This window comes from Monopterus albus, unplaced genomic scaffold (genome assembly GCF_001952655.1).
Source record: "Monopterus albus unplaced genomic scaffold, M_albus_1.0 scaffold92.1, whole genome shotgun sequence".
Lineage (NCBI taxonomy): Eukaryota > Metazoa > Chordata > Actinopteri > Synbranchiformes > Synbranchidae > Monopterus > Monopterus albus.
The window spans coordinates 1,306,768-1,325,426 of NW_018127972.1; the positions used below are offsets into that span (position 1 = coordinate 1,306,768).

The window sequence follows — 18,659 nt, forward strand, 5'->3', positions numbered from 1 at the left end:
TCCAAATCACTGAAGCAGTGAGCTAAAGGTGTTGGTTTAGTCATATGAGCGCTGTATCCCAGTTCAGACACTGTACACTAACATGTATGTACTGGATTGTCAATGTATGTTGACAGTGCACAGTTTTTAAGTTAGCATCCAAGAAATGTGTTGTACTGTTTTGTCCTAACAGTGGTGATGCACAGTGTAGGCCAGCAGGTGTCAGACACTGGAGTTAGAGCTTCATCATTCCTAGGACACTGTAAGATTCATTTACCAGCATGTCTGAAGTTTGTTTTGAAACAAAAGATGAAGATGGTGTGGTGTCATTCTCAGGTTCCAGCCTATATGATTAGGATTCTATCAATGTGCTCTATATACTGTAACTGATGATGCCACAGTGGCCCGGCCCTTGCAGTGTGACATCGATAATGATGAAACAAGTCATTCTTTGGCCATTTTATGTATGGCCCTAGTAATACACCAAATCCTGCCTCCTACAGCTGTCAGTGTTTAAAAAGAAAAAACTGAAGATTTCCTCAATGATCAGTATTGAATACAGAGAATCACCTGTCTGCTTTTAACCCGTTAGTGTGTCAGCTGTAGGTACGTTTGTGGTAATTAAAAAAACATGAAAAATGGGCCATATGAGCACATTATCAACCATAAGAAGTTAAAACTAGATTTTGACACAGTGCTTCTCTATAGGACAGGGTCAGAAGATTAGCTATTAACATCTTATAGCTGATATTGTATTTCAATGATGTATGATTCACTTCATCTGTCATTTTTCATTTTAATAAAACAAATTGTATGGCAGTGAATATGGGGTCTTTGAGGCCCCCTGCGGAGCTGGAGCAGTTTGCCAGGTTCTCATTATGCTGTGTGATGATGCTTTTATTTTGTGTCAGGGCTTTCAATAAGGGCTTCTTGACAGATGTCATAAAAGTACACATAAGCACAAGTTAGGCAGCACAGACATGTTTTTGTCTATTAAACTAACTTCCTATAATCATATATTCAAATTCCTACATGTTATGTCTCTCTATTACTAAACACAATTTTTAAAATGAGCCAACACCCCTCTAAAGAGTGTGTATGCTGTTATAGGCCTAGTTTTAGTCATGTGGACCTAATTGCCTACACACACACACACACACACATTTTTTTGTCTCCTGGGGACCTTTCATTGACTTAAATTCATTTTGCACTAACAGTAAAAATAACCATTAATAGCTAACTCTAAACCAAGTCGTCACTATCAAATTCAGTAATTTACATAGTAGAGAACAGCATCTCGTCACCACGAGGAAGGCCCAGTCCTGACGTGTGAAAACAGGTTTCATTCTCCACAACGTGAATCTAAACCAGGCGCTCGCTACTGGTAAACAAAGCATGTGGTGAGGGTGGCGGGTCCTCCCTCTGTCTACTATGTTGTCCAACAGGTTTGTGATGTGACGTTTCACTAGGAAAACAGCACAATCGTTTGTGTTCTGACGGATTCAGCGCAAAACTCGACACAAAGAAGTTCAGTTTAAAGAAATATCGTTGCTCACATGTTTCCGCAAACCTAGAAGAATAAGTGGTGTTTTGATCGAAGGAAGCTTGACAGACGGAGCGACCTGCAGCCGAGGAAGGAGGCAACAGCGTTGGATAGGTGTGTGTTCGAGGCTCATTCTTCACATACTCGGGCCTCGATCTCTCCCACTGAAACTCTTCCTTGTCGTTGTCCAGTTGGATGCTTCAATGGCAGCCTTGTCAGCAGCGTGGATCCCCGTGTTGTCTCTGCTGCAGTTGGCCCACTGCTTTGTCGTCTACAGACATGCTCCAGGTAAACAACACCTCATCTTATAAGAGCTGGTCAGTTCGTACAAGGGCTCACTAAACAAGGTAACATTAGAGTCAGTCTAGAAAACAACACACACATGCTTTCCCTTGTTTTCTGACATATCTGCAATGTTACAATGGTGAATTATCAGCTTAGACGTGACCTAAAGCTAAAAGAATTAGGTGTATGTATGTTCTAGTATTTCTATCCAGAGGCAACTTAGTTTATACACAACTTGCAAACTCTTGCTGGAATGGTCATATCACCAGGTAGTTGTGCGTTCATGTGACCTTGCCTGACATCCACCAGTGCCACTGTCAAGGCAGAATTCTTCGACTGCTCATGGTTTTGTGGATATATTTTACCTACTGCTGCTGCACTGTGACCAGAGGATGTGGAGAAAAATACAGGGCCTGAGGTTACTGCATGTCTGAGAATGTTCCTGTACAGTGACTGGCTGTTTTACCTAACTGGGTCCAACCTACGATCAGCCAGCCAGTGAAGACCCTGCAGCAGTTAGTGATCAGCTCATCAATGCTGGATTCCCCCAGAACACAGTACCTGTTTTGTTTTGACTGCTTGAGGCCAGTGTGTCTGCTGCATGCGATGTGATGTGGATCAACAAGCGCATTAACGACCCATGATGTTATTGTCAGTGCTATCCTACCTGTTGGAATTAATTTTACTAATTTGGGACAGTATGTGGTTATGTAGGGGAAGGGAAGATGCAGCGACCACTGGTTGGATTTACCAACCTTGTAACTACTTGAAAAGGGAATGTCAGGCAAGCTCACATGAACGCGCAATGGCCTAGAGCTTATGACCATTCATGGAAATCCTTAAACTACCACATAATACCTAATTTTGTTAGAAAAAAGTTTCACGAGAGTTTGTGAGACTTAAAAACTGAGCTCTTTCTGCATAAAAGTACTAGAACATACATACACCTCATTTTTTGAGCTTTAGATCACATCTAAGATTATAATTCACTGTTGTAACATTGTAGATAAGTCAGAAAACAAGGAAAAGCATGCCATGGGCCCCCTAAATCTGGAAATCAAAGTAATTTCTTTTGAGCCAAAACCAATGAAAAACAAGGCTTCACAATCAGTATTTCTTAATATTTTATGTTTTGTTATGGGGTATGGGGTTTGTTGCTAAGTGTATAAAGCCTGTGTCCTGCAGGAGACACAGTGTTGGCGGACAAGCAGTCAGCAGCCTCCTTTCTATCCCGCTCCCTGCTATACAACAGCTGGGACTTTGAGATGGTGGTGCCTGGCAATCTGGAGAGGGAGTGTATCGAAGAGACATGCAACTATGAGGAGGCCAGAGAGGTGTTTGAGGATGACGCTACAACGGTAATGTTGCTGGGGGTGACTCCGTCTCTACTGTATATTGATAGGGTATAGTTTTGCAGTGTACCTTATCAGACAAGGGCAATCTTGTCTCAAACTTAACTTTGATGCCAACTTCTAGGGAGGTAACAGTTTTGTTACATTTTGTGTGAACAGTGACAAGAATTAGACACATTAAGTGTTAAAGGCGCAGTGTATAATTTAGAGGGAGATATTAGCAAAAACAAAAGGTAGTATTTGTAATTATGTTTTCATTAATGTGTAATCACCTAAAACTAAGAATTGCTGTGATTTCTTTAGCTTAGAGTGAGCCTTTTATATCTACATAGGCAGCAGGCCCCCTTTTCACAGAAGTGGTTTCTGCAGTTTCAAGTTGTAGTAGTAGCTTCAATGCCTGTCTCTCTCTAAACTTAATGTTGCTGGGTTTGATTGTCTGGTCTTTGACTTTGCAAATGGATTAAAAAATGTGTATCCTGCCCTCAGAAACTCCTAGAGTAAGATAGCATTTTCCTTTGCTAAGGTTAGCCTGTATTAGCATGAAAACAGCTAGGTAAAAGTAGCAATAAAACGCTGTCACAGTGCAGAAAAACAGAACACTAATATTCGCTAAATGGCTAATCAGACTTTGCACATACCCTCAAGCATACATGGACACATACGCTCACTGTAATTTTACATGGAAGCTATGACTTATAGTTTTACATACTAAATAGGTTAACTAAATTCCAATTCTAAATGTATATCTATGTATAGTAACCTCATCACTTAACATATTGCTACTTAATGTGGTCATAGACAACACCATGTGACCTGATGGCCACTGTAAGTTCTCTCACACTTGAAAAAAGAGGGTAGGGGTTGCAGGATATTCAGATGGATATTCATGGGATATTCAACTCCACCACTAGATGCCACTAAATTTTACATACTGCACCTTTAACTGAATGCCTTTTAGTTATTATTGCAGCATTGTCTCATTTGCAATCTTGTGGAGAAAGATTTAGTACTAGTCATGTAAAATATTTTTGTTTAGCATTTAAGGAAAGGATATCCACATTGGCTTAAATGTAGTGTTCTTCAGTGGTTACCTGCTGTATTTCTCCTTCTTTGTTTTAATGAAGCAGTTTCATCAAATTTTCTTTTGCTTCCATCCTCAGCAAAAATTTTGGGCCGACTACGTCAACAGCCAAGGTAATGTTGGTAAAGCCTTGGTACTGGGTTCGTTCAGAAGACTGTAGTGTTTTCAGACTGAAAATGCATAAATACCAATAAATACATCATTATTATAACCAGTATTACAATTATAACTTCTGTGTTTCTAATATTTCTTTATAAATATGATCTATTTTAATAAATGTGGGGGTGCTATTGATTGTTACGACACAGCCTTAGGGCCAATCTTATTGTCTCTCAAAACTAATGTCAAGACTGTGTGTATGCTTAGTTATGATGCAGACTTTCCAGTTTAGAACTGGACAAATTACAGCAGCAGTTTGGAATACGCAAGGTACCAGGTGGAAGTGGACAGTCATGACTGTAGTGATAAGTGAATGACTAGCTGACTGACTCGTATGAAAACTGTTTAAGAAGCAATAGTTGACATTAATGATGTTTGTCTCTGCAGTGCATACACCCAGAGTGGATGTGTCAGGGTTGGTGGCAGGGATCCTGGCTGTCGTAGTGTCTGCCATTATTGCCATTGTGTTGGGAGTCTACTGCTACAAAGCCAAGAAGAAGAATGGTCAGAGATCAGCCCAGTAAGTTCGCTCTAATGTGCAACATTTCCAGAGGTTTTTTTTAATTTAGTTTGAGAACAAGTTAGCAGATTTAAAATGAAGTGTGCCACACTGATTCATACTCCCTAAGAATAATTCTTATTTGGAGACTTTAAGGCACAGTGTGCTAGTCAAAGATCATACTGTATGTCCTCCAGAGGATCTGGAAGCTTTGATAGGTTCAGTTTTAGGCTGCCTTTATTGTAAATCATGCACTGTACCTGTAGACAATGCAACCTTCAGAAGAAAATTTTCACCTGGTGTCATGGATGGATTACCTCAAGGGATTACCGTGCACAGGTCCAAGAGGTCAGGGGGCCCCTGGGGCTGTGCCTCTGTTTGAACTGACATATACTGATCAGGCATAACATTATGACCACTGGTAGGTGTAACATTGACTATCTGTTACAGTGGCACCTGTCAGTGTGTGGGGTATGTTAGGCAGCAAGTGAACATTCAGTCCTCAAAGTTGATGTGTTGAAAGCAGGAGAAATGGGCAAGTGTAAGGATCTGAGTGACTTTGACAAGGGCCAAATTGTGATGGTGAGATGACTGGGTCAGAGCATCTCCCATACTGCAGGTCTTGGTGGGTGTTCTTGGTCTGCAGTGGTTAGTACCTACCAACAGTGTCTAAAGAAGGACAAATGGTGAACTGGTGACAGGGCCATGGCTCACTGATGATGAGGTTGATCTACTGTAGATTAAACTTTTAACTTCCATTTGTACTTTTCAAAAGATTAAAATTTATTTGAATCTGTATTAAAATGGTTGAAAATGAGTCTATTGGTCTCCATGAAGAGAAAGAGTCAGGGGCTGTAGTGGTGATATCACACCTAGAGTGGTGAGGTTGTTGAATTTGTCTAAAAAAATTCTCTCTAACTTGTCCTCCTGACCACAGTTTTCACTCCTTTTACATAAGTTTTTCACTGAATTGTAGACACATCTGTGCTCTTCCTGACAGTAGAACTGTGGAAGCAAATGGATTCACAGAAGATGCACAGTGAGCTGCACAGTGACACGAGTGCCAACCAACTGCCACACTGACTCCTATGTAAACAGTATTAGGCAGGTGGTCATAATGTTATGGCTGATCGGTGTATTAGTTAGTTTGAAAGTCATAGAGCTCAGTTAAAAGACAAAATAAAAACAGAGACACAAAACAACCACAAAGACAAAGTGACCATAAAAAGGCACAAAATTACTTCACAAGGATGCAAAATGGCCAAAAGTATTTCAATGACATGAAAAATGACCATGAAAACAGGCAAAGCAACCACAAAGAAACACAAAATAACAAAATGACTAAACCATAAAGACTACAAACAATGTGACTGTGTTTTTATGGGAGTCCTATGTAGAAGAAGTGGGGTCTTTTAACCTCTTTGTGCCCAGGGGCCCATTGTCTCTTAATCCATTCATGCCTGGTGTTATTTCTTCTGGGGATGATTAATTTTAATTATGATGTAAAGAACCCACCAGTTTGTGAGTTATATGGTACCTACTAATTTGACATTTAAAATTTGATTCTAAATTTTGTTGCAGTCAGAAACAAGAAATGCTCATACCTTCAAAAACAGTTTTTTTCTGTTAGACAACCTACATCATTTCTCTGTTCTGATGTAATTACCTATGCAACCTATTCAAAATTCGATATTCATTCATGCACATATTCATTCAATATTCAATTTCTTTAACGTTCCATCTGTCTAGAGGCCTAGCTGCAAATAAAAAGACACCGAACATTATTATCAGCAATAATTTTGTAAAATAACCAGTAGAACCATGAAACCTCGAAGTGACTCGTGCTCACTGCCAGCAGTGATTTGGACCATAACAGTGTGCAGCTACTTCAGGTGGTCACATGGCTGTCATCTTGTGTTTTGTAGTCCTTTGAGAGTTTCACATATCATGATGTCTGACCCCTGACCTTTTCTCTAGCACCACCATCTGGTGAAGATGTCCACTCCGACACAATGCAGTCCAAAAAAAAATGTATTATTAAATTGGCTGAACACATTCATTTTTAGTCTTTAGTTTTGCAGTAACTAAACTGGCTTGTTGAATTCTTCTGAGTTTACTTCCTGTGCTTTGCGCTGTGTGCTGGTCCAGAGTCCCAGTGAGGATGGCAGCAGATGAACGTCCAGCCCCAGAGACTGTGCCCCTGGCAGGGATCGTTGCTCCAGGTCTGCCCTCTTACAATGAGGCTCTGAACCGCAGTGGGCAGCATGACGCCCCACCACCACCTTATTCAGGGTAAGTGGGTGGTCCAGTATGCACAGACACCTTATATGGATTCAGAGAAGTATTTATGGCAGTCTAAAATGCAGCTAAACGCCCCCAGAAAGAATGAAACAGGTGTAGACCTGTTTATTTCAATTCAAGAGAAACACAGAGATATTCAACATGTTACCAACCAGTTCCTCCACTGTCCTCTACACACCCTGTTACATCATCCAACACAATAAAATCAGCATTCAAAATCATAACAGCTAGGACAAGTACACTGAACTGAACCTGCACATATAGTATATTCTGTTTATTCTTAAACAATACTTCAGGAATGAATGACTTCTCAGTGTAGAAAACTGAAGACTCTCTATGTAACTATATTAAATAAACAGCTGTATCCCCACCCAAAAATGAATAGAATAAATAAATACACCTGTGATTTTGTATGTCTGTTACAATATATCCTTCCAAATAACAAAGTTACAAAGAAAAATTACATTTGATTATCTTTTAAGAAATGCAATCCTTTAAAAGCAAACCCATTTCCTAACAAAGTGCATAATCTTAAAAACATTTTGTTTGATATGATGCACAACTTTTATATTCATACCAAACACAATAGCTACTATCTCACAGTGTGCTGCTGCCCTGTCTTTTTGAAGCTTGTTTCTAGGTTCAAAAACACACTGTTGGATCTTCATGCACAAGGTTTGTGTGTCTAAGACTTGTCACAAAGATTCTTCCTTTCTTTGACCACAGGAGTGCGCCATCAGCACCCTCCAATCCAGGAGACAACGAATGACAGGGCTCACATGGTTGAGGGTCACTGTGCTCTGAACTTTTAAAAAGGCTACTGCAAATTTTTTATATACTGTATTTATGAGTGGATTAGGACACAGTCCCAGAATGCACATTACTGACATCCGCATGTTGGCTTGCCAGGAGTATGTCCTCCACAGGTGTGATGCTTTTCAGTGCCTGCAGCAGAGGGTGGGATCAACAACATCAACAAGTGTGGTGTGTTTGTAACGTACTTTTGAGCAGAGAAGCTAAAGAAGATCAATTTAGAGAGAACGTTGGTTCTTCAAGGACACCCTGAAATGTTTTTAGGCTGTATAATAAATTGCATACCAATTACCCATGTCATTTTATTCGTCCATTGCGACTTGCCAAGCCAGTAGAGACAAGTACGTGTGTATAAACTTGATCTCAGGAGGGTGCCTGCACATCATTCTTAACAAGTTGCAACTTGTGTGTTTGTTGTTTGTCACGGTAGTTCATAATTGAAATACAGCTGCTACAGAAGCCAGGCTCTTTGATGATCACACTCTCTTCCACGATGCTACACAGACTGCGCTGTTGTGCGTTATGTGTGTGCGTGTGAGAGAGAGAGCGAGCGAGTGAGGGAGGGAAGGAGAGGATGAACGCCAGCCCAGTCATTCCTCTTAAAAATGGCGTCTTGTGAACAAAATGAGCGAAATAGCGCTCCTGTGGAGTGAACGAGCAGCGGCGGAGCAGCTGTCGGCGCTGGATCGATGTGAATATCGCTTCGATTATTAAAGCTGCTGAAGAACGCAGAGCATCTGTTCTACGGCCCATCAGCTTAACACAGGAGACAATAGACAGTGAAATATATGGGGAGAGGAGAGGAGGGAGGAGGTGCTGCTGGCCCTCCCCCTCACTATCTGTCCATCTTCATCCGGCCCTTTCTTTCATGGAGAGGAATTATCCCGCGGCAGGCTTCGGAGACCTAGGGGCTGGGACGGGATGGAGTTACGACAGATCGGCCAAAGCAAGGTAGGCTTCAGTGGCGAAAGCATGGGCACCCATACGCTCGTGTGGGTGCACTAGTGTGCGTAACTGGCTCTAACAATGCCATGGCATAGCGCTGCCAGTGGCTCTGCATCAGCCAGACTGCATGGTGTTGCTATATGACCACCAGTCTCAGGTACAGCCAGCCGTATTGTCATTCGGGGGAGGGGGAGGGGGGCATGGGGGCTGTCTCTAAAATGCATGGAATGCGATGGAAGGTTAATAGTGATACTGAGACAGAGGAGAGCGAAGAAGCGAAGGGGGATGGGTCGCAAGCAGCCGAATCTGTTATTTCAGAAATTTAAGATTACATCTGGGTTCCAGCACTGCATTGTGTCCGCTGGAGCTTTGTCTTGATTTTAACTTAAATGCATGACAGGGACACTCGCGGGGTGGTTGGCAAGCTCGACTGCTACTGTACTAACTGGCCGTAGCCTACAAATCAAAGCGGTGCGCTGCACAGAGGGAAACGAGCTCCGCACACCTGCATTCCATAAAATAGGAAATGTAACTTGTGTGCGAATGAAATCATGTGGTAAATACGTTTATTGGTTTATATAAAAGTGTCTCAAACTAAAAGAGCTGCATGAATGGGTTCAGTAAAATGAGTGAAATATGAATGGCGCTTTAAATGAACTCTAACTTTGCCTTATTAGTAAACAGTACAAATGTCACATGACTGACTAATGTTCCCTGACTGTCACCGTATTAAACGGCAGCTAATTGCAGTGAAACTTTGAAATGTAATACTGATATTAACATTAGCCCCACAGTACTATGTTAGGCTACATGAGAGTTATCCTGCACATGATCCAGTATCTGACAGGATCTGTGTGCAGCACAGGGCACGTAGCTACACATTATTCTCCTAGAGCCTCTGCTGCTACACAACAAATGTTAGCAAACAGGCTAGCTCTCCTCCAAGACAGAGAACTCTCTTAAATGTTGGCACACCCTAGAATTCCACAACAGAGCGAATTGACGGCAGATGAAGGGGCATTTCCGTACACGTCCGTGTTGTTTTGTGTTGGAATGAAGTGCGGCCTCGAGCCATGCTAAAGTTAGCTACCTCCTGTTAGCTGTGTTCCACGTTAGCGGTCGCCTTGACAACCACATCAGTCTTCCGTCAGACTCCATGGGCTCCATCTCTGGAAGCTCACTGTGCTTGTCTGTCAGCAACTTATCCATTAAGACTGCGCTTACTGCAATGCTTTGTTCAAACATGGAAAAATGAAATGGAATATAGTAAAGTGAAGTGAACGAATGTATTCTTAAAATAAAGGGTCATACACAAATGCTAACTAGGTTCTGTTCGAGATGCTTGTCATGGACAGCAGATGATTTATTGTCTTGATCTGATGCTGTAGGTAGAATGTGCACATCCTTGCTCTCAGTAGGAGGCTACATGGTGGCTCACTCAGCTCAGCTGCAGTAGAAGTCGCTTTTCCGTTGTGCTCCAGGTATTCTGCACAAGTCCAACCTGAACCACCAGCTTAATCCACTGCAACACATTGTTTCATTAGCAAGTAATGCACATTACCTCACATTACCAACCCTAATGTGTTAATTACTGTCAATAAGAGCAATAGTGAGCGTTTGTAACCAGCAAGTGCTACAGATTATTATGAGAATGCGAATAAACCATTATTAGAACTGTGAACTGATGTTTTCTGTTGCATGTCTAAGTAGGGATGTGTTTCATTTTCACAGGAGTACCTTAGGTGGAGCAGCCTGTAGATACAGTGTTTTTGTTCTTGTACACGCTATAGTGAGGACATACATACATATATATATCTATATATCTATATATATTGCTACTGAGAGAGGACATGTGTGGAAAGTGACCCCGCTTCCTGAAACAGCTTTTGAGAGTTAAAACCTGGATTTAGGGTTCAGGTTAGAATTAGGTTTAGTATTAGGATAAACGTTAAGGTTAGGCATTTAGTTAAGATGACTAAGGTTAGGATGGGGGCCTAGGGAATGCATCATGTTAATGCGTATCCTTACAAAAATACAAAGATAGAAGTACAAACGTGTGTGTGCCTGTGTGTATGTTGGCATGTAGGCTACAGTGGTGGTTGATGTGTGAGCCATTTCCTGCTGCCACTGCCTGGAATAGGGAATGAATATGGATCGAGAGGAAGTTGAGGGAAACCTTTGAAGGTAAAGGTGTGAACAGAGGAGCCTTGAGCCAGCAAAATTATCTAGTGACTGAGTAAGAATTTTTAATTGGTTGAGGAGAGAGCAATACTTTTCCTGCTATCATACCAGACAGAGAAATGATGTCACAGCTGTAACCAAACTATCTGAATTTTTGATAACAGAAGAAAAAACATCAGTGTTTCAGGATTTTACTGTTTTTACTAAAGCAGTCGTGATGTATGGTACAAGCTTATGTGAAGAAATCTTTAATTGGTTAAAGGCTGGACTAAACTGTTTTAGTTTGTTAGTTGGACAATTATGGCTCAGGAAAAATAACTGTAGGATCCTTCACTTAATTTAAAATTTATGGCACACGCAGCTCATCAGAAGTCTGTAGAATATACAATAGATAACTAAACACACACAAGAGTATTCACAATAATCAAACATTTGCATAGAGTGGTCCCTCATTATAGATGACAATGAAACAATTTTATTTAGTCAAGCACTGTAGCCTTCTTAAGGACAAGTATCTGTACTTTACATGGAATTTACTACACTTCATAGACAAATATTGTACTTTTTACTGCACTACACTGGTTATGAGTTACTTTTCAGAGTCAGATTAACTAGACAAAATACAGTGTAATCATAAGACTTTATTGCTCCCCAGTGGGAAATTCACAAGCTGCACAGCAATAATTTAAATTCTAAGCATATATTTAGTTAACATTAGCTCCGCCTTTTCCAGCTGCAACATTAGATGTAATGAACACAATATTGCATCAATAGTTATAGTCCACTTCTATAATACACTTTGATGTTATATGTGCCATTCTGCTTAATGAGTACTTTTACTTTTGGTACTTTGAGTGTATTTTGATGTTAATACATTTGTACCTAAGTAACATTTTGAATGCAGGACTTGTTACAGAGTATTTTTACACTGTGGTATTACTAATTTCACCTAGGTCAAGGATCTGAGTACTTCTTCCACCACTGCTAGACAGAGTTCAGTTCGGGGTTAGTTCTAGCTAAACCAAAGCCGTATATAGAGTCAGCTAACCTGCACATACATCTAAATATCAGATTTTGTATAACAGCAGACGAGGTGGGTGCACCAACATTTACCAACACTTGACATGAACTACTGCTTTAAGCAACAGCCTCTTACTGTCATTATAGGCCACAATGAGTCTCTGCATGCAGACCTTTCTGTAGCATCACCACAGGTGGGCAGTATACAGAAAAGTACAAAAAGCTTTGAAAAGAGAAGTCTTCACCGTCACTGAACACAACCTAAATTTGTGAGCTAACATGTTAGCTTGTGTGTACCTATGAATGTCATTGTCATCTAATAGTTCATCCATCCCTTATCTGTGTCACCTATCCTAACAAGGGTCGTATGGGGTGGGATGGATGGAGGGCCAGTTTCAGCGGATGTTGGGCAAGAGGCGGGGTACACCCTGGACAGGTCGCCAGTCTATAATAATTCATTAGTTATGTAAATATTTAATTTCATTACACTCCCTATGGGCAGCCCCAGGCAGGAAAGGATCAAAAATATTCACATTCTGTCTTCCTCACTTATAACAATCATTCTATCACTCTTATTAGTGTTGTATCTGATGTCAAGATCTTTCCTACATTGTGAGCAAATTGTGAATAACTTCAAGACCAGCACTACATGGAAAGAAAATCACCACGTTGTCCACATACATAAGGTGGTTAATGAGAGAATGGCCAACCATACGCCATGTTCCACATCCATTTAACTGCACTGACAGATGTTCAGAAGAAAAGGAGATAAACCACGACTCTGTCAAACCGCATTATTCACACAGAAAGAAGTAGATACAGAATTCCCCCATTTTACTTTCATTGACTGGTGTGTGGAGCAGAAAACCAGGATTATCACTAGAAATTCAGGAAGCCCTCCTTGGTACAGTTTGGAAAATGATGTATATGGTCAAACACTTTAGCAGCATCTATAAAACCTGCGTATAAAGATTGTAGAATTTTGCCCATTTATTGGTTGTCAGTCATAAAGATGTATTGTTCCAGCCTATTCAGTATCATTCTCTGCAGTAATTTAGATGCAGACTTGAGACTACAAGCCTAATTTTCTTAGTTTGCCAGCTTTATCTTTAAATACAGGCACTAGTAAAACACATTACATAAAGTCACGTATAGGAACCCACTAAAACAGAGCAACTGACAGAGTTTTTTTACTTGCAAGTTTCAAATGTTCTGTACTAATAATATCCATACCACATGTCGTATTTTCTCCTAGCTTCATAATTGCATTGCTTTTGCAAAGCTGAACAAATCAGGCTAATGTTTCTGCCAAAGTGAGAAATTTTACTCAAGCCATTTATTCTGTTAGTATTCAATGGTGCATACATATTTTAGAGTTTAACATACAGTAACTCTGACTTCTTTCCAAAAATCATTATAATTATGATCTTGCAGCTCTCTTCCAAGTGAGTCAGATCTCACTGTGTTCTCCTCCCTTGTGTTATATGAGGGGCATATTTAATACTCGCATTAACACATTTCCTATATTCAAATAAAGCTCAGTGTTTGTCTCTACCTGACTCAACTCATACTTTAAAAGGCCTTCTAGTCTCAGCATGTAACTCCTCCACATAGTCATTCCAAACTGACTTAATGTTGCACACAATAGTCTTCTGTTTCTCAAAAGGTCTGTTGGAGACTGGAGTGACTGTGCCTCAGGAGGTAGAATGGGTCATACCCGGCTTCTCCAGTCCACATGTCAAAATGTCCTTGGGCAAGACAAGGAATAGCTAGAGTAGAATAATTTCCTGGCACTTTTATTGATATTCACAGGTAAACTGTCAAAATGTAGTGGGCAGATCGTAGTTAATCTCTGTAGCATCTACATAGTCATGTGCATTAGCTGTACGTAGGCAGCGTTCAAGCCGTGAAGTTGGGTGCCAAGCTTCCCTGATGTCAGTCTATTATCAGGCAGGAGCACATTGCTAGAAAGAATCAGACAGAACAGAACTGCATTTAAATGATTTGCAAATAAAGAGTGAACATGAGTGACATCAGCTTTCCCATACAGATGCAGGTAGAAGCATCATCCTGGATAAAAGACTTGAAACATGCCAGTCTTTTGAGGTAGTCATCCTCATTTTGATTACACTCCAAGGGTGTATCAACATTCAGAATGACAAACTTTTTGTCGTTGCAGTTCATCTGTATAACAACAACCCAATGACTTTCCATTCTAACCACACTAACTAACTGATCATATTTCCTGTTCCTTTTAACAGGTTTTGGACTTGGACTTGAGTCCAACTTGAGTCCTGATTTTTAGGATTTGTGACTCAACTTGGATTTGACCACAGATGACTCAGACTTGAGGGCTGACTGCATTTCAACTCTGACTTTTTTTTGTACAAGGCCATAATATTTTGGTAAAAGATATTGATATGGAAACCGCCTGCACCATGAGGTATCCAGCACACTTCCATTGAAGGTCACACTCCAGCTATGTTTTTGATGTATCAAATTGCTAAGCAATACGGTGATGCAATACACTGTTAGAAAGTTTAGAACCTCAGGATTTGTTACTCGTGAACCAGCAAATGATGTGTTATTCACAGCAGTTATGATAGTCTCATTTGCATCATAAGCACCAAATAAGAAACGCTAGCAAATCTGTGGGTCCTTCAAAGTCCTGCGGATATCCACAGAGACCTCATAATCCAAAACATGTGGTCTTGATAACATGGCAAGAGTCCAGACAAGTAAAGTATCTGTACTGTTCAATCCAAAATAAGCCACTATAACATAAAATATTCAAAGCCTTGACCAAATCACAATGAAAACTACAAGTAAACATTCATTTCCAGGTGAACAGGTCTGATGCAGTTCTGTTTAATTTAGACCTTGACTTGACTTGACTCAGAATCGGGTAATGGGAACTCACCTCAGACTGTTCTTTAGTGTCTTGGGCTGGAACTGGGGACTTGAGACTTGACTCAGACTTGAGGTTCAGTGACTTGACTACAGCACTACTTTTAAGAGCCACTCATTGTTGACTTGTCTCTTCAGCACACAATATGTCACAATGCCACAACAACTCCAATATGATTTGTCTTCTTCACTGTGCCCAACATGCAAACCTTACATATGACACAATGTAATTTTTTTTTCTTTTTTTGTTAACCATGTCATCTTTACTGGCTGCTATGGTTTTCCAGGGCACATACTGTATGTACTGTACCTCACTTCTCCTTTAATGCTTGAAGAACAAAGTAAGGAATGTCTGTACAATTGTTAAGCAGTTGGCATATAAACTCATATGGGAGATGTTTATTGTTTAGGCATAAAACTGATACATCAAGTAAGAAATTTGCCTTTCTTGGCTCTGGAATGAAGCCAGGAAAACCTTATAAATTGGTTTGGGGTTAAAAGCAGAGGAAAAACGTTTAATAACTGCGAGTACCTTAATGTTCTGTACCTTCTCGTTTCTTTACCATCTCTGTGAGGGGTGAAAGCCAGAGCAGAAATTAGATCAAACCCGTGGCATAGGGAAATTGGGTCATTGCAGCAGCAAATAATAACAGGAATAAGAATTGAATGAGAGAGCTCTATACAAACACAAATGTGACAATTCAGCCCTCTGCATATTAAATAGAAATGTCTGAATAAAAATGCAAGAGTAAGGAGTGTAAAACATGAGTCTGTCACAGTACTCGCAGTAAGGTCTAATGCTGCATGCAACATGAATGTTTTCATTTTACAAAGTAGTAATTCATTCATGTAATTATCATGAATTTCAGCTGTGAGTTCACTTTCTTACAGCTCTTCACACAGACAGCAACAGCAGCGGCTCTCTGTCTGGACTAAACTGTGGATAACTTTTAATTGCTCAACACAAAATGCCTTTAATGACTGCATCTTACAAATGTCATGAATTGTGGTCACACTCACAGTTTTGCATATTTTTAAAACTGTTCAAATAAAGGTCAGTTCAAAACAATTCAAAGGTTGTTTACACTGAAAAAGAATTAGCAACATGTGTTTCATTTACAGAGAAAAACTAAAATGATGGGCTCATAGCTTAAAAAATATTAACTGATGGAAAAACCACAGCTGATTAGCATTTTAGCTAGAGACCTAGCAGAGGTGTGTATCAAGAGAGCACACGCAGTATGATCTGATCTGCATATCCAAGGGCTGACTAAATGCACAAGACAGGGTTCTTCATAAATTATTACTTATATGACATAATGCAAATACAACACTACTGGAATTTTATATTGTGCTATTTGAAATGCACAAAATAGTGCAGTATATTTCAGCATTTCTGGCTAATTTCTATAACATTAAGTAAATTTGTGAATCCCATAAAAAGCCTTGCTTTTGTTTTGTTGTGAACATTGGATTAATGTATGTAAAACAAACGAACCGTACAGTCAATCTCTTGTATTTTGCTCACTGTGTTAGTATATTCATGTAGGAGCCAGATGTTTTCAGAGTAGGTGCTGAAACAGGTATGAACTGTTTTGGTTGCATAACTGATAGTGAGATGACGCATTTTGCCGAGCTGCATGTTGGTGAAGAGAACTTAGTACTGATAAATACAATATGTGTTCAAAGCTATCATTTAGACACAGACAGTGGTGACACGCGTATGTCTTATACTGTATTTTGCAAGAAAATAACAAAACATGCCAGCCAGGCTGAATTAAAATATACCAGTGACCATGGTAAAAACTTAGGAATATCTATTGCAAGTATCAAAGTGGCTGTGTTCTTGATTTCTTTCCACAGTAACAGGAACAGTATCTAACTTGGCTCTGTTCAGACACTCCTGCCTCATGAACACCATGCTTGTATTTTATTTTCAGGGTGCTTCTTTTTGATTGTTTATCTCCACCACTTCGGTCACTTTCAGAACCTGTGATAATCATGTTGATGGGCAGGATTTATTTTGATTTATTCAGAGGACACTTAGTTTTTTTTTTGTTTTTTGCAAATTTGGAGAGGTCTTAGTGTGTGTGTCTCCTTGAATAAGCCATGACACATGTTTGCTAGGTGGTCTGTAAGTAAATGTAATGTCCTGCTAACGCTGAGGGCACGTTTCCTTCTGCAATTTGCACTATATTGTCTTCACAGTAACAGGGCAGTAACTCTTAATCAGAGGTGAAGAATAATTAGGTCAGCTACAGTTGTTCAAGTAAGCATTTAAATACAATTTTGAGGTATCCTATTTGAGTATTTTAATTTTCTGCTACTTCTCATTTTGCCTATTCTCATACAAAGCTGTTTCTTTTAAATCAAACCTCCACCGGTCTCAAATATCTACATTGCTGCATGAGCCATCATCATCATCATTATTATTTACCTGTCTGCCAAAAGAAAAAGAAATCAGAGCTCAAAAAGATGAAAAATGAAAGAAATTGGAAATTACAGTACAGTACTTTTTGGTGTTAGAATGTTTATCAGTAGGAAAAAAAATTTTCTCAGGTGAAAAGATAAGACCATTTTTGTTTTGTGTTGCCCTTATAAGTAGTTTAATGCAAACACATTTTATTACAGTGATGACTAACATTTATACACAGTTACCTGACACAACACTAAAACCCACACTGAAGAAATTAGACTGGTCCCTGTCTTTTCTGTCACCATATTTGAATTTTGTAAACATCTTTCAGTGTTTTGTGTATGTCCTCCACTGTTAAGCTCATAAAGCACCACATTACATGTACATTAGCAACAGCCAGGTCAATGAGCTGTAGTTGTTGGATTTTTAGAAACTAATAGAAACAAAACTTGAGTAACATGCTTCAGCTTTTCTGAAAGAATGAACAAATGTTATGAACCCTAGTGGAAAAGATGCTACAACAAAAAAGATGACAATCTTAATGAACTCATGTACTGGACATTATAGACAGACAGAGTGTAGGTGTGGATCCTTTAAACAACTAAATAGACTACTGTGTTGTTGAACATAAAGGTTTTTATAGAAGTCAAACCATGTGTTCCTCAGCCTCATGTATGGGAGCTCCAGGTCATCCCACTCAGACTCAGAGCTGCTCCATCGGCAAGCCTATGGAACCCCTCACCCCCTCCAGGGCTATGCAACCAACCACCATCCAGGAAGCTCCAGACAAGGTGGGGCTTGGGGTCCTGCTGGACGTACGCTTGGTAAGAATCCACTAGATGGTGCCTGTATTGTGAGATCCGCTGTGATGACTGTTTTGCAGGTGATGATAATACCTGGAGCTGACAAAGTTGGATATTTTGAGTGTTGGTACACTGACTTGTAACATTTTAATAACAGTTTTACATGTTTTCTTAACAACAAAAAGTCCAATTATAGAAAAACTGGAACTGTGTTTCAAGTTTGCAAACTATGACACTGTAACAAAGATGTGCAGCTGTTGTATCTTCATTTATTTTCCCATCTTACAGCACTTGCTTTTTTGTTTTCAATATTTAAATAATAATAATAATTAATAATTCATACAAATTACAAATACATAAACCTTTTAACTCATT

At 39.8% G+C, this 18,659-nt stretch overlaps 2 protein-coding genes across 3 annotated transcripts in view; both read left to right on the forward strand.

Moving 5' to 3' along the window:
• The first annotated feature begins 1,127 nt into the window (after positions 1-1,127).
• On the forward strand, positions 1,128-8,320 carry prrg2 (proline rich Gla (G-carboxyglutamic acid) 2). Of its 2 annotated transcripts, XM_020608202.1 has the most exons (8): positions 1,128-1,363; positions 1,449-1,636; positions 1,714-1,810; positions 2,993-3,165; positions 4,320-4,353; positions 4,787-4,919; positions 7,047-7,190; positions 7,926-8,320. In XM_020608202.1, the coding sequence occupies exons 3-8, from the start codon at positions 1,726-1,728 to the stop codon at positions 7,966-7,968; spliced, it is 612 nt and encodes a 203-aa protein (XP_020463858.1). In that variant the 5' UTR covers positions 1,128-1,363; positions 1,449-1,636; positions 1,714-1,725; the 3' UTR covers positions 7,969-8,320. The 2 variants fall into 2 exon arrangements, with proteins under 2 accessions (XP_020463858.1, XP_020463857.1); XM_020608201.1 differs by having other exon boundaries at positions 1,128-1,636.
• Positions 8,321-8,840: 520 nt separating this feature from the next.
• The window catches only part of prr12b (proline rich 12b), a 34,824-nt gene continuing 25,005 nt past the window's right edge, over positions 8,841-18,659 (forward strand). Inside the window, exons 1-2 of the mRNA XM_020608203.1 lie at positions 8,841-8,963; positions 18,148-18,305. Coding sequence (XP_020463859.1) covers positions 8,881-8,963; positions 18,148-18,305 — 241 coding nt within the window. The 5' untranslated portion in view covers positions 8,841-8,880. The remainder of the gene's footprint in view (positions 8,964-18,147; positions 18,306-18,659) is intronic.

Coding starts and splice junctions, on each gene's coding strand:
- prrg2 (XM_020608201.1), top strand. CDS start 1,726: ATGGCAGCCTTGTCAGCAGCGTGGATCCCCGTGTTGTCTCTGCTGCAG. Junction 1,811..2,992: donor CGTCTACAGACATGCTCCAG/GTAAACAACACC, acceptor TGTGTCCTGCAG/GAGACACAGTGTTGGCGGAC. Junction 7,191..7,925: donor CCACCACCACCTTATTCAGG/GTAAGTGGGTGG, acceptor CTTTGACCACAG/GAGTGCGCCATCAGCACCCT.